The sequence below is a fragment of the Anguilla anguilla genome, chromosome 1 (assembly GCF_013347855.1).
Source record: "Anguilla anguilla isolate fAngAng1 chromosome 1, fAngAng1.pri, whole genome shotgun sequence".
Lineage (NCBI taxonomy): Eukaryota > Metazoa > Chordata > Actinopteri > Anguilliformes > Anguillidae > Anguilla > Anguilla anguilla.
This window is the reverse complement of record NC_049201.1, coordinates 56918187-56944940: the sequence shown is the minus strand read 5'-3', so window position 1 is coordinate 56944940 and position 26754 is coordinate 56918187. Positions and strand designations below refer to the sequence as shown.

Genomic DNA, 26754 nt, shown 5'->3' with positions numbered 1-26754 from the left:
ACTGAGCAAGCCATGGAACAGCGGTTGCGATACTGAGGTTGAAGGGAGGGGTGCCCCAAACCCTACTCAGTTTGGGCATTGCACTGCCCAAATGAATCATCCATTGCTAACCACCAGAGCTGCACAGCAGTGAAACAAATCTGAAACAGGAAACAGACCAGAGGGAAGGAATCCCCAACACCACAGACAGCCAAGTAACCTTTGATCTCCACCCTTCCTGTTTCTCTCTCTTTCTCTTAAAATCACATGTATTCCGTTAATCCACCGTTTCATTCTCAGCAGTCAGATGCCCATGACTGGACCCCCCTCCCCCCAATTGCATCATTTACACTCAGCATTTGAGGTGGAATTAAAATTGAAAACATACCAGCCAATAAAGTCAGTAAGTTATTCTAGTTACAGTAATGACAGAGTAACAGACTGTTTCTTTTATACTGTACTCCAACACAATTTCACACTTACTCTGATGTGGCTTTGTGACTTTTGATGAGCTCATAGAAACAGTGCCTAGTCCCCTTATGGGCATGTGAGAGGAGGAGAAAATAAAAGTACATGCTAGATGCCCAATGAGAATGGCTCCACAAAGAACAACAGAAAAATTGACAAACGGAGTAAAAGAGCACACTGACTTGTTAAAGCTATTGCACGTCTAGCGTCAGGCATGTTTGTTGATAAGTGTCCTAGTTTATGCATTTTATTTTATTTTATTTCTTAAGTGCTTACTACAGGAATGTCAGGATCTGAAAGAATTATACATTGTGTGTTTTTACACTGAATGTGTTTTTACCTTGGTGGAGAAAAATGTAATAATCCCAGATAATAAAAGGGCTTCTACCATAAGGAATGGGGTTCTGTATTCCAACTGCTGATTGTGTGCAGGTGCTGCCGCAGAGAGGCTAAGAGCTATAATTATGAAGGCATGGCATTTTTTGTTGGTTTTTCCATTTTCATTTCTCTTTTTCCCCCTTTTTGAATGCATCTGAATTAGACACAGTAAATAATTGCACTTTTTGTTTTGGGTGCGAAACAGAGAGAGAGTGAGTGTTTGTGTGTGTGTGTGTGTGTGTGTGTGTGTGCAGGTACGTAGCTGTGCGTGGTCTGATGGTACTCACTGCAGGCGCTGCAGGTGAAGCAGGCGTCGTGGTAGAGGCTCCCCATAGCCTGGCAGGCTTGACTGGCTCCATACACTGCCTTGTTACACTTCACACAGCTCCCTGTGAACCATACAACAACCAGGTCAGATGCAAAGCTCCCTGAGAACCACAGAACAACCAGGTAATACACACAGCTCTCTGAGAACCACACAACAACCAGGTAATACACACAGCTCTCTGAGAACCACACAACAACCAGGCAATACACACAGCTGAATTCTGTTCATATGGCTGAGATCATTACAGGAGAAACTAGTGTTTCTGCCAGGATTTTAACACACATCCGTCCCCTGGCTGAGCAGAGAGTCTCACGGGCTTACCTACACCAGTGCAATCTCCTGCAGTTACTATATAAAGGGCAGAGTCCAGGAAAGGAGGCCCATAATCCCTGAGAAAGCAGCTGCATATGTGCTGCTATCATTACCCATAATGCCCTGAGAACCAGCACTGTTTGCCACTTCACTGCTGTCTCCTGCTTCTGTTCTGCAACCAGTTATCACCATTATATACACACTGCAGGGCAGGAAGTAGAGAAAGAATGGCCAAGGAGACAGTGTGTGTGAGAGAATACAGGCGGCTATAAAGCCATATCATTAAAGGGGGGGAAATATAATCTAATTTGTTTGTTTGGCTTGGCAGGCCTGCTACGAATTTTGTCTCATGAGCACTGCAATCAGACGGCAGAGCTTTCCCACTGAATGCAGCCCCACAGCCCACTGCCAAAGACTCCTCCTTTTACAGAGGAAAAGCTGAGAACAGTTCTCTTTCTCAGCAGTGAGGGGCAATGGGAGCAGCGGTGCCAACCGCATTATTATTATTATTATATTATAATAATAATAATAATAATAATAATAATATTATTATTATTATTATTATCATTATTAATAATAATAATAATAATAATTGCACTCATAGTGGGCTCAAAGAACACAGACAATCTTTCTTCCCTATGTGCTGGTATAATGTCAATTTCCTCAAGAATATCCATTTAATAAAAATTCCCCTGAAGCGCAAGGTCTCATCACACTGAACAGCACTCAAGGGCTCTGAACAGAACAAACACAAATCTGCTCATTAAGCTGCCCTGCCAGTTCAGTAAGAGCTGCAGCTTTTTGGCTGTTTTGTGCGACGCCACTTTCTGCTTTAAGTGTGACTCATAAAACACCCACTTCTTTATCACTGCTATTGAACAGATGCCATTTATTGCATTTTCATTTTGTTGATTTCTATTAGCCAGGAAGAGGATAAAAAACCAGCCACCTTATAAACAAAGGGAGAAACAAGATTGTGACTATAAAGCAAACTAGTAACATGCAGGGAACCTTTAATAACTAAAAATATAGAAAAGTGAAGAATGGTCATTCAGAGGCAAGAACCTCAGGATACATTTCAATACCGTCCACCAGCGGTTAGCGCAGCGGGCAGTGTTGCTGAGAGAACCAGAGGACAAAAAAACAGGATAAAGACCCTCCTTTGATACATGGCGTTCTGTTCTGGGCAGCAACGTTCAGAGAAAATAACATAATAATAAGAGGCATACATGGGATATTCTCCAGAGGAGCAGGCCTCACCAACACACTCCCAATGGACACACAAAGCTTCCTCTGTTTGCTGGAATCCAGCAGACATCACGCGTCAAAACTCGACTACCCTACTTGGCCTGTTCCATACATGCAGCACGGCTGAAACAAGCCAAACACTGAACCAAACCCAGTCAGTACCAGCTCTTTATCCCACAAGCATGAGCACAGAACTTCCAGGCAGCTGATCTGACAAGAGGGCACAACTAGAGCGTGTTCATGTTATCACTGCCAACATGGCACATACCCCCAAACTCTTACTGTAAAAACCATGAAAATACGAACGGTGTTTACACAGAAGAGGGCTTTTTAGGTGGCCTAACCTTTCATGAAGTCAATTCTATATTTAAAAATCTTGCTCACTAATACTACCACTTCCTGAATTACTACCATGACCAAAATCAAACACCCATCACTATAAACACATATTCATCACCAAACTGCAACACCAAACTCTACACAAACCCATTCACCACCAAATGTCTACCACCAAGCTCCAACACCCAAATGTACACACACACACACTCATTCATCACTCCAACTCCATAGCGCTAACGGTCTTTGTTTGGGAACATACTGCAATACCACAGAGGCTTGGCCCCTCCTGGACATTACTCTGAGGCTGTAGTGTAAAACATTCCCACCCTCTGGAATCCAGTCCTTGGAACCCATAAAGATGAGACTTAAGTCAGAATCACAGCAGTATATTCTGTGAATATGTCTCATCCTATTGTTCATATATGCATCTGATATTTTCATCCCTGTGGAATCTGATGTTAATGTCTCAGCTGGGGCTGATAAATCACATCAGGGTTTTCAGAAACCCACTGGAGACCGGACCATGTTTTTCCCAAATCCACTGTGGTTGTGGGAATGCACTACAACCAAAAATAAGATTGTTTCCAAGAAAATACAGTCTATACAAGACCCCATATTGAATCAACATTCCAAGGTATAAAAAAAAATACCCAAAGGTCAGACAAAAGCAATCCTTTTTGGCACGAATCCACTTTTCAAATAGCATAGCCTTTATGAGCACAGGGCAGCATGTTCCTTCTGCGAAGAGGGAAGAGAACTCCAAGATGCAAACCACCCTCACCCCCCACCCCCATCCCCATACCCAGCTGTCAAAACTTTCCACCTTTGCTCCAACCGTTTCCTCTGCTTGAAGGATTCCAGAAAATTTCTAATCATATCTCCATAAGAGTCATTTTCATGAAGGAGCTGGGGATTTAGGAACATGCTGTGATTTCTGGTAGCCTATTCTGTATCCATTTCAAAACAGAATGCGGATGCTTTGATGGGAAATAAATCAAGGCAGCTGGAAGTCTGCCCTCAAAATGAAGATTCTGAGCTGTAAGTCCCTTTAAAAACATGGGAGGAGGGAATACTACTGCAACCGAAATCTAAATCCTTTAAGCCATTGTCTTTCTTTTAATTTAACCTTTAGCTGATCTCTGAACATTAAGATCCAATTGAAGAACAATATTAATTTACAGTACACCCTCCTTGAAGTCAATTCAGTTTAACACAATCAAAATTCAATGGGAGGATTATTCACTGCCTGGAGAGGGACCAGGTGGTCAGGATCCAAACAAGAACACTTTAGATTTAAGCACCCTTCAAGAAACAAAACAAGATGAAAACAAATCTGGGTTGTTTCCATCAAATAAAAATCTTTATTTATTCCTGGAACTTTGAAAAAATTCCAAGTTGTATTTATTTATTTTTATTTATTTGTTTATTCTCAGTTGTCTTTATCACTTTTGTAAATGACACATTTTTTCAGGTCTGGCCAGGGTCTGTGAAAACAAAGTACACAGTGTGAATGGACATGTGGGTTATGTAATCCATAACTAAAGATATGGAATGCCAAGCCTTTTGGCAGGGAACACAAGGGTCAGATCCTCAGTGAGAATGTGGTTCTTGTTCATGGTACACATAAAAAAACCACTCAGCTCCAGTCATTTACTCGCACTTCCCTGCACACAGGAGCTGAGGAAGCAGCACGCTAAATGAATGCAGGGGCCACAGGAGGACATACACCATCTGCACCCCAGCCAGACGCAACACAGTGGGGTAATTCTTCATTAAGCTGGTTATAAACAATACATGAAAACTAGGATAAGCCCCCCCTTCCAGACATTCCCCCCATGCTTTTTTTCTCACCCAACCCCCATGCCCCATCCTAAACCTACCACATAAAAAGGTCCTGCCCAAATGACTACAGATGGATGGAAAATGTCTGCATCCTGCCAGTGCTTGGTAAAATGGACAAACATACAGTTACCTTTAAAGTGACATCATGTAACACTGCACTACACCACCCCACCCTACCACACTACACTACATGTCAGACTTTCCCTGATCTGTAAATCCACTCTCCCTTCCCTAAAGCTCAGCTCCTGTTTTTCAAACATTCCTTTGGGTCCCCTGGCACAGTTATTTAGTGCTTTCACTTTCCTGTGCAATCCTGTGGCTGTACATATAGTCGCAAAACAAATGCTCAGTCACAACTGAGGACGGCAGACTTGACTTTACCCATCAACTGCTTTGTGCACATAGCAAAGACCATCTTTATCAATCAGCCTTGTAAGTGATATCAACCTGGTCTGTGTCCTTGATATATTCAAATTCTCTCCCCGTGTCAGAATGGCAAAATCGTGAGTCTCCCATAGATTTTAAAACAGTGTCAATACAAAAACAAGACTTCCAGAAATGGCACTTTGCACCAAATCTATGGCTTATCATAGACTAGACTGCAGCTTGGCTCTGCAAAACAAAGAGAGATGGATCCTAGAAGAGCAGAGAGGTAAAAAACCGCTCATCACAACCAAGCACCACCGTCAGTGCCTCCACATGACGCCACTGCTAGGCCAAACTGATAAAAAGAACACTTACTCCTTTTCAAAAACCCAGCAGCTATCTTACAAATCATATAAACATGTAGCCTAAACCTTAAAGGCCGTACAAAATGCCCCTATTCAAAAATTCAATGCGTCACACAATATTTTTCTCAGTCCAAGGACATAAAACTTTGTGATTATTTGCCTGTGCCTGTAGTAACCAATGTAATAAGTACATAAGTGCCACATTATGGAAAGAATACGTTTGTGCAGTATATTTTTGAATAAATCATTAATCATTATTTAAGAAACCCCCCAGATACACCAAACAGCACAAGTATCTGAGTGGTGAAGGAACGCCTATAGTCTTACCTGGTGTTACAAAAACAGGACTGATTTAATGATATCTCGGTTATCTGACTCCAAAATAATGTTTTCAACTTTTCGCTGTGCTAAGTTTTATACAGGGGACTGCAAATGACCCACCAGTAGTGTGGCTCAATGAAGATCACTATCCATCTTGGTAGACACAAACGTGCCTCTGGCAACTGTAGCCTGCATAGATACAATTGTGCATCTTGCTACGGCACAAGTGTATAGGCGAGTGACTATGGGGTGCAAATATCCCGAGTTCTATGATTATGGACCCTAAACTGCAAGGTGAGCCAGGTTAAAGTGAATGCAGTTTGTACAGCATGTTCAATAATGCCACTATACAATGGTGCAAAAGTGTGTGTGTGTGTAGTGAGATGGCCATACGCGAATAGTGGAGGAGATTGTATTGACGAGCCTCCCTGAACCATTGTACATTTTTCCTTATATACACAAGGATCAAAGGAAAACCCCAAAGTCAACAAAGACACAATCAAAACAAAACAATACATCAGTGATCCTGCGCTCTCTCTGTAAGCCTACCACTACAGGTTAACCTTTGTAGCTGTGACACCAACTTGTTCCCAATGACATCGGCCTTCCAACAATACCAAACATGATTACACTGTATTATGAACAACCTAAAGTTTACATAATGCTGATCTAGTAGGATACTTTGCAACTCAGTGCTGTCTCTCTATCAAACCCTGCTGACTCCCTGTCAGCACAGTAAACAGTCTGTTTCCCTTTGGGGGTCTAATAAGGGGTGAACTTCTGTAATCCTGTCTATAGTTTGTTTGCTATTAAAATATTATCTAAAATTATCTTTTTTATTATCATCGATGTGTTATTACATTAATAAGTGGCATAGCACCCTCCTAAAAGGAGACGATATTGATCAAACACATTTCTGTTAAACTTAAAGATGCACATATATTAATACAGCAGCTACCCTGAACGACATGGTTCAGATTTTTCCCATTGAGTTTTTTTTTTTTTTCAATAATGGCTGGGCAGAATGAGTGCCATACGAACTAAGCTAAAGACTACTCAGAGACTATTCACAAAACTATGAATGACTTTAAATCTATTTTGCCTCTAGCTGGACATCCCATTTAAATGATATGGATGACAGAGGTTTTAGCACATCTGGCCAGTGAATGAGGAACTTTTCCGCAAATTAGTTTTTTCAGTTGAGATAGCCTACATGCCACCAGTTTTTATTTAAGTGCTTGTGGTAAAATCACACAGTTTCATTTCTTTAAAAAAGTTATCCAATTCAACATAGCTGTCAACAAGTATTTCAGTTTGTTTTGTTCAGAGTATTTAGAAACAGCACTGGAAACTGATACATAATCGTGTAGTAACACTTACTTCTTGTACCAACACCTATTTTGTAAAGTGACACAGCATCTAATGTGCAGTTCTAGCTCCTCTCCAATATCAGAACTGTACACTGCCCTAAATCAAAAACATTAATATCGAACATATACAACAAGACTACACTAATCTGAAATGGTTATCATGAGCAGATAAACTCCACCACTGCTTTCAATGGCCGTGTGCAATCTAGGAATTGTATCACTGAAATGAGGCTCATATCGTCTGTTTGATTTTCCTGTGAATAAACACATACACACTTTCTGAGGAGTGTCAAGCTCAACTGCCACAGGCCCAAATAATAAAGGGAACAGAAAGGGCTGCAGTAGGGCACATTATGAGCATCTGCTTTGCTGACAAATCACATTCCTCCGCCCCCCTCGTTGGGTTTTGTTATCAGCTGGTCAGACAATCACACACACACACACACACACACACACACGTGCACGCACGCACGCACACACCACCTCATTGCCAAACTGATACACTCAGTTTCGCACAGACACACTCTGCCTCAGTGTCGCACAGATACACTCCGCCTAAGTGTCACACAGATACACTCCGCCTCAGTGCGGCACAGATACACTCTGCCTCAGTGTGGCAGAGATACACTCCGCCTCAGTGTCGCACAGATACACTCCACCTCAGTGTCGCACAGATACACTCCACCTCAGTGTCGCACAGATACACTCCGCCTTAGTGTGGCACAGATACACTCCACCTCAGTGTCGCACAGATACACTCTACCTCAGTGTCGCACAGATACACTCTGCCTCAGTGTGGCACAGATACACTCCGCCTCAGTGTCGCACAGATACACTCCGCCTCAGTGTCGCACAGATACACTCCGCCTCAGTGTGGCACAGATACACTCTGCCTCAGTGCGGGACAGATACACTCTACCTCAGTGCAGCACAGATACACTCTGCCTCAGTGCGGCACAGATGTATTATACCTCAGTATTGCCCTTTTCACAACTAAAAATGTATAATTTACCAACTTCAGCCAACAGCACGAAATGCTGAGTATGAAGAAGGCCCCACTGACGTCACATGCGTTGGAGGACACCATATGCTGGTCTGTGCTCTCCTGAATTCATAGTGGAAGGGTTATGGCAGTGAGCTTTAAAATGTACTACTGGGCATTCCAAATTTGGTATAAAAAAGGGGGGAAAGCATTAAAAACAAACATAAAGTTCAATGATATAGGCCTACATGGTGAAAAAACCATACGTTTCCATACGTATTCTGCTAGAAATCGAATACCAAAATGTCTCCTTGTTATATGAATCACAATGGATAAATCATCTCAAACTGCCCGTCAGTCTGTGCACGTTGTGTGTGAAACTAAAAAATACTATTCACTGGAATCATTATTGACACAACACTACTGCGGTTCAGTTTACCAGTGGAGGAGGAAACAGAGGTCAGCCCACAGTAAATTTTTAAAAGGCAAATATATCAAAACCTGCCTTAGAATGATTGAATACAGACAGGTCTTGAAGCTGGGGAATAAATATGCTCCTCGTAGCTTTGTTGTTAATACAATTTCCATATAACTGACAAGTTCTATTACTCCTGAAAGTAAATGAATCAGTAATTCACCAATCACAGCCTTCAACCACATCTTAGAATTATAATTCCCATACCATACAGATGTCCTTGGGTAGAAAGAATGCAAGAGTTTATGTTGGTAACAAAATAATAATACTTAAGTCTGACAATCTTACACAGACCTGATCAGTAAAATGAACAGGGACCACAGGCCGCAGACACGTATACACTCAAACGCACATGGCAGTGTGTGTCACTTGATCCAGAGAGGACATTCTGGCAGGGTTGAACAAACAGCCCTGGACGCAATCAGCAAAGGCCAGGCTAAAGTTCGACTGGTTCTAATTTCAGGAACCATTTTTAAAGATGACAGCGGAGCATACAAAAGCACAGACTCAGACAGACCAAAGACCCATAGGGTGAAACAGGTCCTTACCAAAGTAGTCGGCCTTTGGCTGGGCATCCATCTCCTTTTCCAGACGCTTTGTGAGCGCTTCTAATTTTATTTCAGCTGCTGTTGGCCCTGACTCGGGCTGTATAAGGAGTGTCTGGCAGGGCAGTTTGAGCGCTCTGGGGGGGCTTTGGGCTTCCTGTAAGGGAAGTTCACTGGCACACGCCTGTGGAGAGGAGGGTGGTTGGCTGCCTGGATCCTGAGGGGCAGGCAGGACTGTGGCCACCAGGCTGCTAGGATCTTGAGCCTGAGCACAGCTCATGGAGGGTGTGCTAAAGCCAGAGGCAGAGGCATGGCCCTCTGTCCCAACAGTGGCAGGCTGGGGTGGAGGAGAGGATACTGGGGGCTGCCCAGGTAATGGCTGGGCAGTCGCAAAGGGAATGAGGGACACCCCATTCTCTTTGCTAGCCCCTTCTCCGAGGGGATGAGGGTGTGGAGCAGCGTAAGGGATTGCGGAGGCCTGCTGGTGGTACAGGTCAGCAGTGGGGTCCCCACCCTTGCCTCTAACCCGGTCTGAGGGCGCAGCACCCGCAGCAGGTTGAGAGGGAACATTCAGCATGGGCTCCAGGGACAACGAGGGTGGCGGCTGGCGGGCTGGAGGTGTTGCCACCGGGGTCTGGGGGGCCCCGGAGGCACCTGGGGACAGCAGTGTAGGGGCCGTTGAAGTACTGGAGAGAAAGGCAGGCTTCTGGCACACAGGCGAAGCCTGCTGCTGCTGATGATGGTGGTGCTGCTGCTGAGCTGGTGGAAGCTCGAATGCCATGGCCCCACCAGAGTTTGGAGCTCCCTGAACGGGGTGGCCACTCCGAGAGAGACTCCATCCTGCTGCTGGGCTGGATGGGAGGCTGCCGTGCGTCGGCAGTGACAGTGCACTGTAATGAGAAGCGCCTGGGCTTATGGGCGATGAGGCTTGGTAAGAGTGCAGCTCCAATCCCTCCTTGTTATCGTAACTGTTGCCGTAGCTGTATCCTCTGCTACCAGGAACTTCGTGCGGGGCTGCTCGATGCTGTTTTTGTCCATCGTAAGCGATGTACTGATTCGCGCTGACAGGGCTTGATGTGGGGCCAGACAGTATTGGAGGTTTGGCCGCTGCTTCACTCATTTGTCTGTAGTTGTTGATCGGCGGCCTGTCTTTGGTGTAACACGTGCCGTCTGGAGCTCTGCCGTGACCACCGTAACCTCCGTTCACCCTTGCTGCCAAACTGTTTCTTGCCATTTCCTCTTGTTGTTTTTGCATATGGATTTTCGTCATTTTAGATGCAAACACTCTCCTGGTTTCTTCAAAATCCGGATTATTGCTGGCGTCTCTTTTCATTCTGAACAACCCGTCCTTGGATGCCTCGTACATATTGAGATCTTCAATAAATTTACTCGCCTCCAGTCCCAAATCGTCGTATTTATCCATTTTTAAAATATTAAAAATCTGATCTTGACTGACTAATCTTAATTGTTTAGTTTGCAATTAATAGGGTAGAGCCTACTTAGTATCACAAAAGAACAAATGCTAAACTTTAAAACACTAATTAATAGTCTATTTAAATAGGCAGTAATTACTAGTCTATTCAAATATCAGATTTTTAAGTAGCCTAATGAAGTCTGGAAAAGTTCTGTAACTGACAAAATTAAAGGCAAGGCATTTAAATAGGCATTTCACTCTAAAAGAAACGCTCGCCTAGAAAGTCATCACGATACAATAAATAACACATACAATAAAGTTACGATTTTAAATATATCAACAAAGGCAGAAAACCGCTGCTATTTAAACGCAATAATATAAACGAACCTACAGGAAAGTCGGATTCAGGAAATCTCGCGCTCTTGAAGATCTCTTTAAAATCAGTCGAGTGTTTTGATTTTACCCGCGGTAAATCTTAAGGGAGTAATCCTTTCGGAGTCATTGATGATTTGGATGCAGATCCAATACACGGCGTCCAGTTCTCCACAATCTAAAATTTATTAGATTTAGTCTTCTGTGTCCTACTCCAACTCCGCTCTGAACAAGATGCTGTCTCGTTATGAAGGGAGATTCGGGCTTGCCCCCTTTCCCAGACCTCAGCTATGGCGCTGAATGCGGAAGCCCCAAACTCGCAACTTTTTTTTTTTTTTTTTTTACTTAGTAGCAATCCAATGACATTCTCCATATAGAATCGCAGAAAATGTGAACCCAAGCCCATTATTCCAACGCATGGTGCGTAATTTGATTAAACCAAAAATAATTATGCCCAGTAGACCGTGGAAACACACACGGTAGGGAAATACTTCAGAAACAATTCAGAAAGATCGAAAACCGTTGAGCAGACTGAGCACACCCAGGCGCTGGATTTCTACATAAAGGAACAGAAGGGCGTCTTTGCGAATGTTAAGGAACGATTCAGTGTCGTGTAGGCTCATCTGAACTAGCTACTTGTTTAACGAGACTGGACAACAAGAAGGACGCTTCTGTTTTGTAAAAAGAAAAAAAATAATCATGGTGTCACCGACCTGCATATCTCTACATATCCCGTTATTCCTTAAAGTTCGTTTAGAGTTGGTCGTGCTGTTTTATTTACTTTAGTTAGGTTCCACTACTACTATTACTATTACTACTACTTATTAGCTACAGCGACTGCAAGACAAGTACTGCATGACCCTCTGTCCAAACGGAAAAATAATTTAGTACATTGTTCATTAAGTCACTCGTGTAGTCCTGTATACAGCAGCAACAAAAAACAAAGCATTAGCATTGCACCTACTAAGGGTGCTTAGCAGCCTGTGCTTGCCCCCCATAGTTCTACTGTCATTGATTTGGTTGACTGAAGACTCTTTTTAAAAAAAATAAAATCTGACAGTTTTTGATTTTAAGATCAGGATGTACAAACTTTTGTTGTACGTGGTGTATTAGAGTGAAACACTTTCAAATTAAAATAGACTGACTTTGCAGTACAATAAATTAAGGCTTTTCTCAGAATGACATGGAGCATCTGACAAGCGAACATCATTATTGACGTCAGTTCAAAGAAAGAAATTTTATTTCATAAATTCAACTCACTGATACTTATTCTGTTTTACTATTTTCAAAATACTGTCTAACCAATAACATGAAAAACCAGCTAGCAGTAGATGTATTGTTAAAATGGCAAGTATTGCTTGTATGAAAATTGCTGCCAAGATATCTGCTTTGACCCTAAGATCATCCAGTTCACCCCTCTGGATAATATTCTGGTCAAATTAAAAAAGATGGAGGTATGCAAAGGTCAGGGCAAGCCATCCTCTCAGTCTTTGAAGCTAGTGTGTACTATGTCACAGGCTGTATGCTCATATCAAGACATATGCATAGGAACTTTGGGAAACTGTCTCCAAAGGAATGATAAAATTCAGCAAACTAAGGAGCATAATAGGAACTGAGTAGCAAGCCAGATGCCAGAATGCCCTGCTGTGATAACACCCTGAAGCTCTGTAATATTAAACACATTGCAGGGCCTACAGTCAGCACCCCAATCCAGGACAGACACATGCTTCTGAAGACTTATCGACCTCTTCCATAAATACCTGCTATTGTTCTCAAGAAAGCTGCCAGTCTTCCTGACTTCAAAATGCAGTGTATGGATTTACCAATAACAGCACCAGAATCAGCCACTCCTCTTGGGGTTAAACAAGCTCTCCTAAAGCAGTGATAAGATCCTTATGGGTCAAAGCCCCCCCAACCCACACAAGGTGATGTCATGGTTTCCTGAATGCTGTAGACAATAAATAGGTTCTGACACATCTCCTGTTTGGAGGCCAAGCCTCTGGCTTTATTGTGTCCTAGTAGATTGGGGAGTGGGGTCCTGATACACACCAGGGCATATTTATTGGCATTGCCATTCACAACATTATGACCAGATCTTATGTGAAGTAAAACATCAACATGAAAACATTGGTGTTTGTTTACTATTCAAACTAGCAAACCATCTCATACACACTGAATTGATACAGTACAACCACAGAGAAATGTTATGAGAATGTTGTGTGCTGTAACTGGGTTCTACAAAGGAGGTATTTTGGTCAAGGTGACTTTCTTTAAGTGTACGCTAGTTACTGAGGAACAATACAACCCAAATGTGTAATCCAGTCGACGAGGAAACCTGTGACAATCAAATTGCGCAACTCTGTCCTGTGTAATGACAGCTGTTTCAGTAACAGAGCAATTGTGAAATGGAGAGTGACAGTACAACGTACCCAGGGATCCTGTTTACCGACCATGCTCCTTTTCTATCAGGAAGCAGTGGACCTTTGAACATGCTCCATAAAATACCATGTCAATATGAGATACCACAGGCATTAGGTTAGTGTGCCAAAACAGCACAGACTTGCAGGGAATTACCATAATTCTGATTGTCATGGAAACAGTTGGCGATCAAAAACACAAGTGACTGGCAGCTGATGATGTCTTTCCTACACAGTATTGACTTGTCAGAAGCTAGAACTGTTAAACAGTGAGGGGGAGGGGGTAATATTTGTCAAAAATATATATATAAAAACTGAAGTTATCCACTTTAGCTCAGATACTGTAAAACACACGAGACAAGGCATTTGTTTTCTGTCCTGTTGCATATTCTCAGTGCCCTTATTCAATCTGTAATTCATTATTATTCTCTGGTGGACTGTTCTGTCATTTAGCCGGGCTTGGTAAATGGCACAGCTGTTCTGTAGAGCTTACAGAACCAAGACAGGAATATTAGATGCTTTGGCTTCATACCTCACTGCTTCCCTTAATTTGACCTCCATGAAATTGGAACCTGAGTGCTTACCCTTCCCTAATGGTCACCATATGTATTCAGATTCAACAGCATATGCAGAACTAGTCCTCTCCAGTGACAGTCCAGGTCCTCTTTGGACTGATGGTCAGCCAGGAGGGTAGATGTGCTCTCAGCCAAGAGGAATGGTTTTCACTGAGGGATCAGATGCAGAAGCATCAACAGTGTGCAGCAAAACTACAAATCACAAGGTCTAAGTGCATCAGCAAGTGCGTAATGGAGACTAGCTGAACTATTTCATGTGGGTACATACACCATTCACTCACTAGCTGAGTGAATGGTGTATGTACCAACATGAAGAAGATCACCACAAATACTACCCACATTAAGTACACCACCACAAACTCTACCCACATGAAGTTCACCACCACAATCTACTCACATGAAGAACGCCATCACAAACTACCCACAAAAAGTACACTACAACAAATTACCCAGATGAAGTTCACCACCACAAACTACCCACATAAACTACAGCGCCACAAACTACCCACATACTGTAAACTACAGTGCCATAAACTACCCACATAAAGTACACCACCACAAACTACCCTCATACTGTAAACTACAGTGCCATAAACTACCCACATAAAGTACACCACCATAAACTACCCAGATGAAGTGTTACCCACTGCAAACAATTTGTATGAACCATAAAATCTATTACCATAAAATCCCACAAGAAGTACACCACCACAAAAAAGTATGCCCACACAAACTATTTTCATAAACCATAGCATAATAAAATCTATTGGCATAAAGTACACCACCACAAATTCGACCCATCACAAGCCCAACACAATAGAGGAGGTGGGAGAGAAATTGCACCATTGCAACCAGGAACAGAGCTAGTGATTACTGCTATGTTATCAGATGAGAGAGTACAGGAGGAAAGTTTCAAAATTCTGTCTCCATGAGTTCAGTTCAGTTCAGTTCAGTTTTATTAGTCATATGTAGGTTAACACAGGGTCAACGGTACAATGAAATGTGTTGGACAAGAAAACAGGTCAGCTCAGCAATAAGAGTAAATCCATGCAAGTTTGCTGAGTTGACTCGGAGCTCTTGTCAGTGCAGCCATTTTACGGCGCACCGGAAGTAACATGTCAGAACTGTCAGACCAGTGACTTAGGCCAGTATCAGAATACTGTACGCAAAAGGAATGGGTAACGGTAATCAGTGATACTCTAAAATTTACTCTGCCAACATTTTCATGTTGTTGACCAAAGCACAGAGCACAACGCCCGCATTGTATCATTTGTTATTTTACACAGTATATAAACAAAAAATATAGTTGTACCTAAATCAGTCACGCGTAACAAAGATTTTCCTGTGCGGGTTATTCTGTGATGTGATGTGACATGTGTCAAGGGTGTGGAACAAATTATGCCAATTGCTGACAAGCAGAGAGAAACAGAACAAGTAAATTGTCAACAAATTCCAGACTAATGAGATTATTGATTTTCGGTGAGGCGTGAAGGCCCGTCAAGCAAACCTGCAACAGCAAACGCTCATCTACGCGAGAAGCACATCCTCGAGGCAACTCCCTGGCGGCGCCATTGGCAGGACTCACACTCTATCAATGCAAACCTTGGTTTATGGGAGCATCTCAGCCATTTTGTTTTCTCATAGCTCCTGTGCAAAATACAACAGGATGACCTAATACAACTGTTCACTGAAAATGAACCCCCCCACCCACAAGGGTATATACTAAACAGAGAAGTCCTACTCGTAGTGCTTGCAACTGCATCTCATTTCAGCACTAGATGCCAAACACATTCCCAATGGTTAATATAACTCCGTTATCAAACCTCTCAAGCCTCACCTGCCCAGTACTCTCAGAGCGAGGTACTGGAGATTAGAGTTGTCACATTGTCAGAGAGGGCCCAATGCCCTCTGCTGCCACCCATTAGCCATTCAATTAAAAACACATTCAGAGTCATGACTGTGACCAACTAGTGCAAAGCAAGCTGGGATGCTATCTACAGTGAGATGGGAACCCTTGTTGCCTTGGCTCTGTTCTCCAAATTCCTGGCTTCTATATGTCTTTGTGCAAAATGATCCTACCCTGTGCTTGTACTCTCACATATTATTGTTCACTTGATTAAATACTGTCAGTCAAAGGTTCAGCTGAAAAAATCTTGGGAATGAAACACATCATGTTTCTGTTTTTCTTTCCTGGAAAGATATTATTATTATTATTATTATTACTTTGTTATACATAATTTTAGAGTTAGAAAACAATAGAGATAGGCAATACAGTTGCGAATGAACTGAACAGTCTAAGTACAGTTAAGACTCATTTTAAAAGAGCAAATCCTAAACCATGTATTGTTTGGTATTTCAGTTTTGTCCCTAGGAAAGGTTAAAAAAAAAAGATCATACTTTCATGAACAGGCCTTTTCAGGCCTTTTACACAAGTACAAACAGTTTATGTAAAATAAACTGTTTGTACTTGAGTGCATTCTCATACTCATTGTAGGTGGTGTAACATCTGTCCTGCACTCCTTGTGTTTTCAATGATGGTGGTAAAATTTCCACATCAAACAAACAGTTCCCCTTCTGAGTATGAGCCAACTGCAAGCCACATAGGTGCTGAAACATTACAGATATTTTCTATTATCCTTCGTCTATTAAAATCACCCAGAAAGTTAACTCCATGACTCATAGAGCCCAGCAGTCTGAAGCCACAATAAGCACTGTGTGGGGATACATTTCACAGACCAGATATGTGAGTCACAGCATGTGAGATAGTCATTAAGATTGTATATCCATTCCTAGGGAGCCAGCCCATCAATGCAGGTATTCATACCTCAGAAATTATTTTCAAGGTCTCCACCAGAGGCCATCACAGACAACGCATACAGACAAATGTAACAAATACACACAGGTACTTGCAACACATGCATACCTCCTCTTAAAAATCCAGGAGCAATACATGTACATTCTCATAACTGATCACACAAACACACAGAAGTGTATTTTCTGATTAGCAATTCCATATGGTACCAAAGTATATTTGGTAACAGTGTTTGAGTCAGCCACACATGTAAATCCAAAGAGCAAAACTGACCCATCAGTAGGAAAATCACTTAAACCAACAACCAAAGTCACAAAGTAGTTTAAAAGGAAGAACATTAATCAGAAACCAGGCTAAAAACACTCATGCTTGTATCTCCTGACAGGTGATTCCACCAAATACTGACTTACTGACCTGAATACTGATGTAAGTGGTACATTCTAGTTTATTTTGTCAGCTTTTCCTCTGACACTCACCCTCTTATGTAACACATAACACTATTAAGCCTGAAAAAGTCGATTCAAAGAGAATTGTTTACATACATAATGTGAACTTGTTAGTATGGGGTGAACAGTATTACACTGTATACAAAGCAGGCCCCAGGGCTCAATGTGTACTCCTGGGTGAGCATGAAAAGACACACAAAGACCAACAAAAATCACAGGCTTTTTACCAGAATTTTTTACTTGCAAAACGTTCAAATGAATGATTCTCGCACTTGACAGCTGTGTTGGTGATGGCAGACATTACAGGCAGACATGGTATTTCATTTATATTCTTGATCTTTGCAACTCAATCACTTCTGAATTATTGGCTGTGGATCTCAACAGAAGAGCAGCACACTCACTTTAACCTGCAACACTAGGACCAGGCTGGCATTAGGTGGCTGAAGAGGCAGCTGACCTGTTACAGCAGAACGGTTTTTCCACGGCCTCGCCCACAACCGCAGCTGTAGCACAACCCCACACTAAAGGAATCCATGTCTTTGGACTCATACAACTTCAGAAGTGCCTGGACTTCATTTGTTGGATTTCAAAATGTGAGGTAAATCCTTTTCCCCTCCTTCTTATAAAACTTTTTAGTAATGACACTAGTATACACAATTATGTGGTTTGAGAGTTCAATCCCAGCAAATACGTAAATGTACCAGCACCAGTGACCTTACTGAACTGACATGAGTCAACTAGCAGCAGATAAAGATGAACTAATACGAACAAAGCCAGTCTGGCTGTAGCTCTGCAGAAGAAAAGTGGCAAACTGGCCTATAGTGCAGGCCTCGACCAGGTCCCAAAAGAACTGCTGACAAGGTCTGGAATTCATGCAGAACACAAAGGCGTTCTAGAAGGCCACCAGCCACCAGGCCCCATTCGGCCCCACCCTGTTACACAACAGCTCAATGTCCAAGTGCAGCCCCACGTTCTCCGCATGACTGCTGCAAATAAGGCCGGTCTGATTCATTCAGGCAGTGGGCTGCTGCAGTCTTGGCTGTGCTGAAGCTAAAGGTGTGAAGTGAGTCTGTTTTAATCAGTTACATAAGGAAGAAAGAATTTGATTCTGCCCTAAAATCCAACAAACAGCAAAGTATTCTGCAACTCTCAGCTAGCAGGGCAAAGAGTGAAAGGGTGTGTGACTGTGGGTGGGTGGGAAGTTGTCAGGGGCCTCACTGAGGAACAAGGAACAAGGCCCTCAGAAATGCAGTTCTGCACCGCAGTGGAAAACAGAAAAGACAGAAATAGCCTGGCAGGAAGACAGCAGCAATGCAGAACAGGGTTGAGGGGAGGCCAGAAACTGTCATCCTGTTGAGCCCATCGCTGGCGTAACGTTAACCCCACTGTCTCAGCCCTGATGGATGGCAGAGCACACCATTTCTTTCAGTGCATGTATTCTCGCCCCTTCTCAAATCCGTAGATAAGAAGGTTGCTGTGCAAATCTTACCACGGTAAATTCTCCGTAGGTTCCTAGCTTGCCAGTTGCTTTTTCTTTGGAATTTTATGCTTCATTGACTAGGCCTTACAGTCACCTGTCTGAATTCATTTTTACATTTTCAAGTCTTTTCAAGTCTTTTTTTGTTTAGCCAGCCCCTTGTACCTCGATCTGACTAGCCTAGAGACCTGGGAGGCAATATTATGAGGCACAGCTGTAAAAGCATTAAAAAAAACAACAAAAAAAACATGATTTTCCATGAATCCACATGACAGCCAATGACAGGACGTGATGCAATAATCCAGGTTCCTGGGCACTGTTCCTGTAGTCAGTGTTCTTCATAATGGACAGTCGGCTCAACCAATGATCAGCAGTTGAGCCAATTCAGTCCTCCACCAAGAAGTTAATAAGGGCAGTCCTTGGTGACAGGATGGCCTTCCTGATGGTGCACTGACCAAGGAGCTGCAGGCCGAGCGGGCTCTGCAGGACCAGTTCCTTCACCCCCTCTGTGTCCTGGGCAACCTCCCGGGGAACAGTGACCGTCCCACACACCTTATTATTGATCTACAGAACAGAGAGACAACAAGACTTATTATTGATCTACAGGACAGAGACCACAAGCCTTATTATTGATCTACAGGAAAGAGAGACCATATGCCTTATTATTGATATACAAAATAAAGGAACCACACGCTTCATTATTAACCCACAAAATACGAAATCAGTGAATGAGTACAGTATGCAGTGAGTGTGTGGTGAATGTGTACAGTATGCAGTGAGTGTGTGGTGAATGTGTACAGTATGCAGTGAGTGTGTGGTGAATGTGTACAGTATGCAGTGAGTGTGTGGTGAATGTGTACAGTATGCAGTGAGTGTGTGGTGAATGAGCAGTGACTGTGTACAGTATGCAGTGAGTGTGTGGTGAATGAGCAGTGACTGTGTACAGTATGCAGTGAGTGTGTGGTGAATGTGTACAGTATGCAGTGAGTGTGTGGTGAATGTGTACAGTATGCAGTGAGTGTGTGGTGAATGTGTACAGTATGCAGTGAGTGTGTGGTGAATGAGCAGTGACTGGGTACAGTATGCAGTGAGTGTGTGGTGAATGTGTACAGTATGCAGTGAGTGTGTGGTGAATGAGCAGTGACTGGGTAAAGTATGCAGTGAGTGTGTGGTGAATGTGTACAGTATGCAGTGAGTGTGTGGTGAATGAGCAGTGACTGTGTACAGTATGCACAGTGAGTGGGTAGTGAATGAGCAGTGTGTGTAGTGAGAGGGTTTAGTGTGTACACAGTGCCTCTGAACTGTGAACTGAATATGTAGCGGGCATGCAGTAAGCCCTCACCCGCACAGTGACCTCTACAGTGTCAGGGGCCTGTAGGTACTCTGGGTCCACACTGGGCCAGGGTTGCTGCAGGACGTTCCCCTCCCGACTAGGGCAAAGACTGTTCCTCACCTGGGACACACCTAGAGGGAAAGACACACTTCTGGTACATACATTCACAGACTCAGAGATCAGTTTATAACTAAGAACATATAGGCACATTACATCTTTTCTACAACAAATCTTACATTGATAATATGATAGCCAAACATTTAGTTACCTGCTACAAGTAGTATTCACAGTGTTTAAAGGAAGATGAGTACTGATTGGGATCGGGACATAAACATACTCATTTCCTCTCCTGACCAGCACGCTAGCTGGAAACTACCGACAAAAAACAGCCACAAGTTCTTCCTCACACTGTAAAATTAGCAACAAGGCCTTCAGGAAGGATATGGACTTCCGTTCCTCCCACTTGAGTAAGAGAGAATGTGTCCCGTGCGCAATGACCATGTGTTTGCATAAATCCTGTGTGCAATAATACAATGTGTTATCTAAAAAAATGAGGTTACTTCACATGCATTTAGTCCACCACCACCAAGATTTTTATTTTAAGCAAAAGTGGAATCATCACTCAGTTAATTTCAGCAATTATCTCAGTTAATCATTCAGTTATCACTTTAACATGCACATTAGAATATTGACAGCATAATGTTTAAGCTTACTTATGCTTATCCCATGTTGTCCTCAGAGTAGTATATTAGACAAGCGTCAATAAATAGAAATGTTCCCCCAGAACATAGTGATTTAAAATGAGCAGTATGTCCTACAGTGTTAAGAAATATTGTGATTGTTACAATTTTCTTTTGTCCCTGCTGTGCCTCAGTTGAGCATTTCTGATAGTGGTAATTTGTTTTTGTACACACCAAAAGTAACAACAAATGGCGATTACAAGCGTTAACAGCATAGAGCATCTGCAATTACGGGGGGAAGTCTTCTGCAAATGCATGCCATCAACATTTAATTAAAAGCAAATCTAAAAGACCAATTATTATTTACTCAGTGAGGTCAGCAGTCAGTTTTTACACTGTTGCATCCTGGAAACACACCTTCTGCAATTCTAAACTGGACATAAGCCAAGATAACTTTACAGTATTACACGTGTCCTACTGTCTCCACTAAAGTCACTTACAGGCCATTTTCAGTGGATATTATACTATATTTACAGGTTGTCTTTATATAGCAGGGAATCATTTGAAAACACACACTTTTCGTATCCCCCAATAAAAATGTTTCTGCTAGACAGATTTATCTTCACATGTTTACGAAAGGGTTCAAAATCATTATAAAATAGGAGTTTTGGACCCATACCCCCTTGGTCCAGAGCCCTGACCTCTCCAATAAATGCAGCTGTATCTTGTTCAATAACAGGGCAAAGAGTACAGAAGCCTCTACATTGAATACACACTCCAAAAAAGCCTACAGGAGTGTTCGCCTTGTGATGAAGACAAGTGTGCAAAAGACAAGTTTAGGAGGGGGGGGCATATTCCGTGTGTTGGCTTGATATGTTCGACGGTTTCACCTCAGACCCTGGGAGATTATAATGGGCCCTATTTGGGTGGCAGCAGGAGTGCAATTGCACCTGAGCACGAGTGAAATTGCTAGTGTGGTCCTGCACTAACAAAGTATTTGCCTTCTCTGCCAGATTCATTTTGTGGTCTGCAAGAAGGGACTTTGTGCCAACATGGGGGTGTCTCAACATTTGGCGCTGTGCAAGTTTGGTGCAGAATAAACTGAATTTTAGCCTTACCAGAACGCCTCTTAACTGTTCTATTTTGATGGCTGTAAAAATGTACACTTACAAATACTGCACACATGGGCCAGACAAACAATCACACAACACTGTCTGGGGGATGCTGAGAGAGATGGACAGTCTCTACACATGTAAAATTGTGTAGGAATGTAGTCTGTCTTTCTTTTTATGAAGGTGAATGAGCAGTCTGCCCTCCTTTAATTCTTCAGCTCAGACCGGGGGAAAGCAGAGAGGGCTGCACAAAGGATCACACTGCAGAAAGTGCCAGATCGAACTCCCAACCAACCACATGGGGAGATTGAGTCACCTGGCCTATTTTTGCACTCATATATTTTTCATCCTCTGCACATATTGCTTTGAGTGCATCTTGTATTTCACTACATCTCACCTTTCAAGATATTCTTGATATTGAAGTATTATTCTAAATTGTATTATTTAGCAACAGTACTGATGAATACCCCTTTGTCCAACTTTGATAGTATTTCCAGTTCTTATGAATGGAAGGTGAATTATTTTGCTTTAACGCTAGCCTTTTTGCATCAGAGCTTTATATTGATATTGATAAAGCATAACCAGTTATGCTGGGATCAGTTGACTGCTGAGATAATAAATCTGTTGGCTGCAGAGCACCACAAGGAAATGAATGAGTGGAGAGAATAAAGTGTGTGAGAGAGGACAGTGTGTGAGAATAAAAAGTGTGTGAGAGGACAGTGTGTGAGAAAAAAATAGTGTGAGAGAGGACAGCGTGTGAGAATAAAAAGTGTGTGAGAGGACAGGTAGAGAGGGAGAGTGGCAGTAATAAGAGTCCTTCTCACCCCTGGGGAGGGCAGTAAAAGAAACACATGTAACCCTAATAGAGGGATGGAAACTGAGGACGTTCTTACTGCTGGTGCTGTGACACTGAAACAGATAGGGACAGCACTGCAGCAGCGTTACTGGAAGAGTTGCCAGACGACTCATAAATCAAGCTATTTCAGGGCACAGAAACCACTTTACCCCCGGGGTACCCCATTATGTCTCCCTTTCAGTCCCTCCCTCTCCCATTTCTCTTTCTATCCATCTTGCTTTCTCTGACACTCCATCACTCCTGCAGGAGTGACTCACCTGCCCAGAGCTCGGAGGCCAGGTGTGGAGCTAGAGGTGCAGTCATCACACACAGGACAGACAGAGCCTCCTCAAACTCCACGCTGTGCTCCACCAATCGGGAGGAGGCATTCTGGGGGAGACACGTCCCATTAACAAACCTGATAATAGGACAAACTCTTCATTCACATCATGCAGCCACACACACAGCAAACAACACAATACAACACGATAGACTGAACACAACACATATAACACAATACAACACGATACACTAGACACAACACGTACAACACAATACAATACACTGGACACAACACATACAACACAATACAATACAACACGATACACTGGACACAACACATACAAAATGATACAGAGAACACGACACAAACAACGTATCACACCACAACGCTATACATACGACATGATACATACAACGTGCAGATACCACATACAGCATAGAACACATAAACACAAGAGACTACACACACAACATAGAGTTGTGCAGATACTGCATACAACATAGAACACCACAGATGCAACATTTACACACACACACACACAACATAAAGCACCACACATGTATCATAGGGCTGCACACATACCACACATAATACACAAACCAATACATATCACAAGACTAGTGATATCTTGCATGATGTACTGTATATCTAGCTTTCCTCCCATTCCTCTCTCCCTCCTTCGTTTTCTATCCCTCCCCCTCTCTTTCTTCTTCTACCTCCCTCTCTCTCTCTCTTTCCCACTGTGTGTATAGTGTATTGTTGGAGACATACAGCGCCACCTGCAGACTCACAGAGAGGGCGTTGGTCAGGCCCATGAGCCGGGAGATGGCTGCGTTCAGCAGGAAATCCTCCGTGAAGTGCTCCGTCACCTAGACAGAAAACAACAACCTCTCAGCCCCTGCACTGCTCTTCCTGCACGCACAAGCACTCTGCAGCACGGCCTTCTGGGATACGCGCATCCTCAGACAGAGGCTGGGGCCGCGGGCCAAGAATCCCAGCACCAATACTCAGGAGACTGAACACAACTGCTGATCTACCTGCCAAAGCCAAAGGCTCAGTGCCATCAGCTGTCAGCAAGGCAGGCTAACACGTTCGCTTTTATCTGTGATCACAAGACAACTAACGAACACTGAGCTCTCGCTAGGAGACCAGCAGCAGCCTGCTATGCATCCCTGTGATCCAGTGAACCTGCACTACAGACAGACCAGGGACATGGCATGGTACCAGACTCTGGGCAAGTCTGTGACATACAAAGAGTTGGAAGACCAATTCCACATCACTGCCGCAGGTTAGTGTAATGCGATGCACAGGGGAGCAGGTTAGTGTAATGTGATGTATAGGGGAGCAGGTTAATGTAATGAGATGTATAGGGGAGGAGGTTAGTGAAATGTGATGTATAGGGGAGCAGGTTAATGTAATGTGATGTATAGGGGAGGAGGTTAGTGTAATGTGATGCACAGGGGAGCAGGTTAATGTAATGTGATGCACAGGGGAGCAGGTTAGTGTAATGTGATGTATAGGGGAGCAGGTTAATGTAATGTGATGTATAGGGGAGGAGGTTAGTGTAATGTGATGTATAGGGGAGCAGGTTAATGTAATGTGATGTATAGGGGAGGAGGTTAATGTAATGTGATGTATAGGGGAGCAGGTTAATGTAATGTGATGCACAGGGGAGCAGGTTAGTGTAATGTGATGTATAGGGGAGCGGGTTAATGTAATGTGATGTATAGGGGAGGAGGTTAGTGTAATGTGATGTATAGGGGAGGAGGTTAGTGTAATGTGATGTATAGGGGAGCAGGTTAATGTAATGTGATGTATAGGGGAGGAGGTTAGTGTAATGTGATGTATAGGGGAGGAGGTTAGTGTAATGTGATGCACAGGGGAGCAGGTTAGTGTAATGTGATGTATAGGGGAGCAGGTTAATGTAATGTGATGCACAGGGGAGCAGGTTAGTGTAATGTGATGTATAGGGGAGCAGGTTAATGTAATGTGATGTATAGGGGAGGAGGTTAGTGTCATGTGATGCACAGGGGAGCAGGTTAGTGTAATGTGATGTATAGGGGAGGAGGTTAGTGTAATGTGATGTATAGGGGAGGAGGTTAGTGTAATGTGATGCATAGGGGAGCAGGTTAATGTAATGTGATGTATAGGGGAGCAGGTTAGTGTAATGTGATGTATAGGGGAGCAGGTTAATGTAATGTGATGTATAGGGGAGGAGGTTAGTGTAATGTGATGCACAGGGGAGCAGGTTAATGTAATGTGATGCACAGGGGAGCAGGTTAGTGTAATGTGATGTATAGGGGAGCAGGTTAATGTAATGTGATGTATAGGGGAGGAGGTTAGTGTAATGTGATGTATAGGGGAGCAGGTTAATGTAATGTGATGTATAGGGGAGGAGGTTAATGTAATGTGATGTATAGGGGAGCAGGTTAATGTAATGTGATGCACAGGGGAGCAGGTTAGTGTAATGTGATGTATAGGGGAGCGGGTTAATGTAATGTGATGTATAGGGGAGGAGGTTAGTGTAATGTGATGTATAGGGGAGGAGGTTAGTGTAATGTGATGTATAGGGGAGCAGGTTAATGTAATGTGATGTATAGGGGAGGAGGTTAGTGTAATGTGATGTATAGGGGAGGAGGTTAGTGTAATGTGATGCACAGGGGAGCAGGTTAGTGTAATGTGATGTATAGGGGAGCAGGTTAATGTAATGTGATGCACAGGGGAGCAGGTTAGTGTAATGTGATGTATAGGGGAGCAGGTTAATGTAATGTGATGTATAGGGGAGGAGGTTAGTGTCATGTGATGCACAGGGGAGCAGGTTAATGTAATGTGATGCACAGGGGAGCAGGTTAGTGTAATGTGATGTATAGGGGAGGAGGTTAGTGTAATGTGATGTATAGGGGAGCAGGTTAATGTAATGTGATGTATAGGGGAGGAGGTTAGTGTAATGTGATGTATAGGGGAGCAGGTTAATGTAATGTGATGTATAGGAGAACAGGTTAATGTAATGTGATGTATAGGGGAGCAGGTTAATGTAATGTGATGTATAGGGGAACAGGTTAATGTAATGTGATGCACAGGGGAGCAGGTTAATGTAATGTGATGTATAGGGGAACAGGTTAATGTAATGTGATGTATAGCGGAACAGGTTAGTGTAATGTGATGTATAGGGGAACAGGTTAGTGTAATGTGATGTATAGGGGAGCAGGTTAATGTAATGTGATGCACAGGGGAGCAGGTTAGTGTAATGTGATGTATAGGGGAGCAGGTTAATGTAATGTGATGCACAGGGGAGCAGGTTAGTGTAATGTGATGTATAGGGGAGCAGGTTAATGTAATGTGATGTATAGGGGAGGAGGTTAGTGTAATGTGATGTATAGGGGAGCAGGTTAATGTAATGTGATGCACAGGGGAGCGGGTTAGTGTAATGTAATATACAGGGGAGCGGGTTAATGCGGGGAGGCAGAGACAGGGTGTTACCTCAGCAACTGTGTAGTTCTTGTACTCCCAGATCTTCCTGGCTGCTGCCCGCTCCTTCTTGCTGAGCAGGGTGGGGTTGGGGGAGGGGCCCGTCTGCCGTGCCGTCCTAAGCTTACTCACCAGGCCCCACAAGCGAGACTGCCATCGCAGCACGCCAGGGAGTGCATCCGCTGTGGAGATGACACATTACATCACACACT

At 43.1% G+C, this 26754-nt stretch overlaps 2 protein-coding genes across 6 annotated transcripts in view; both read right to left on the bottom strand.

Annotated features, from left to right (window-relative positions):
- limd1a (LIM domains containing 1a) overlaps positions 1-11966 on the bottom strand; it is a 28649-nt gene extending 16683 nt beyond the window's left edge. The window contains exons 1-2 of one of the 2 annotated variants that reach the window (XM_035384643.1): positions 9322-11966; positions 1113-1214 (exon numbers count right to left, since the gene is read on the bottom strand). In XM_035384643.1, the coding sequence (XP_035240534.1) occupies positions 1113-1214; positions 9322-10741 (1522 nt within the window). In that variant the 5' untranslated portion in view covers positions 10742-11966. The remainder of the gene's footprint in view (positions 1-1112; positions 1215-9321) is intronic. The other variant, XM_035384648.1, reaches the window with a different exon arrangement.
- Positions 11967-13084: 1118 nt separating this feature from the next.
- lars2 (leucyl-tRNA synthetase 2, mitochondrial) overlaps positions 13085-26754 on the bottom strand; it is a 47813-nt gene continuing 34143 nt past the window's right edge. For all 4 annotated transcript variants that reach the window (XM_035434475.1, XM_035434469.1, XM_035434483.1 and 1 more), the window contains 5 exons: positions 26555-26724; positions 23866-23943; positions 23070-23181; positions 20174-20295; positions 13085-19395 (listed from right to left, as the gene is read on the bottom strand). In XM_035434475.1, the coding sequence (XP_035290366.1) occupies positions 19216-19395; positions 20174-20295; positions 23070-23181; positions 23866-23943; positions 26555-26724 (662 nt within the window). In that variant the 3' untranslated portion in view covers positions 13085-19215. The remainder of the gene's footprint in view (positions 19396-20173; positions 20296-23069; positions 23182-23865; positions 23944-26554; positions 26725-26754) is intronic.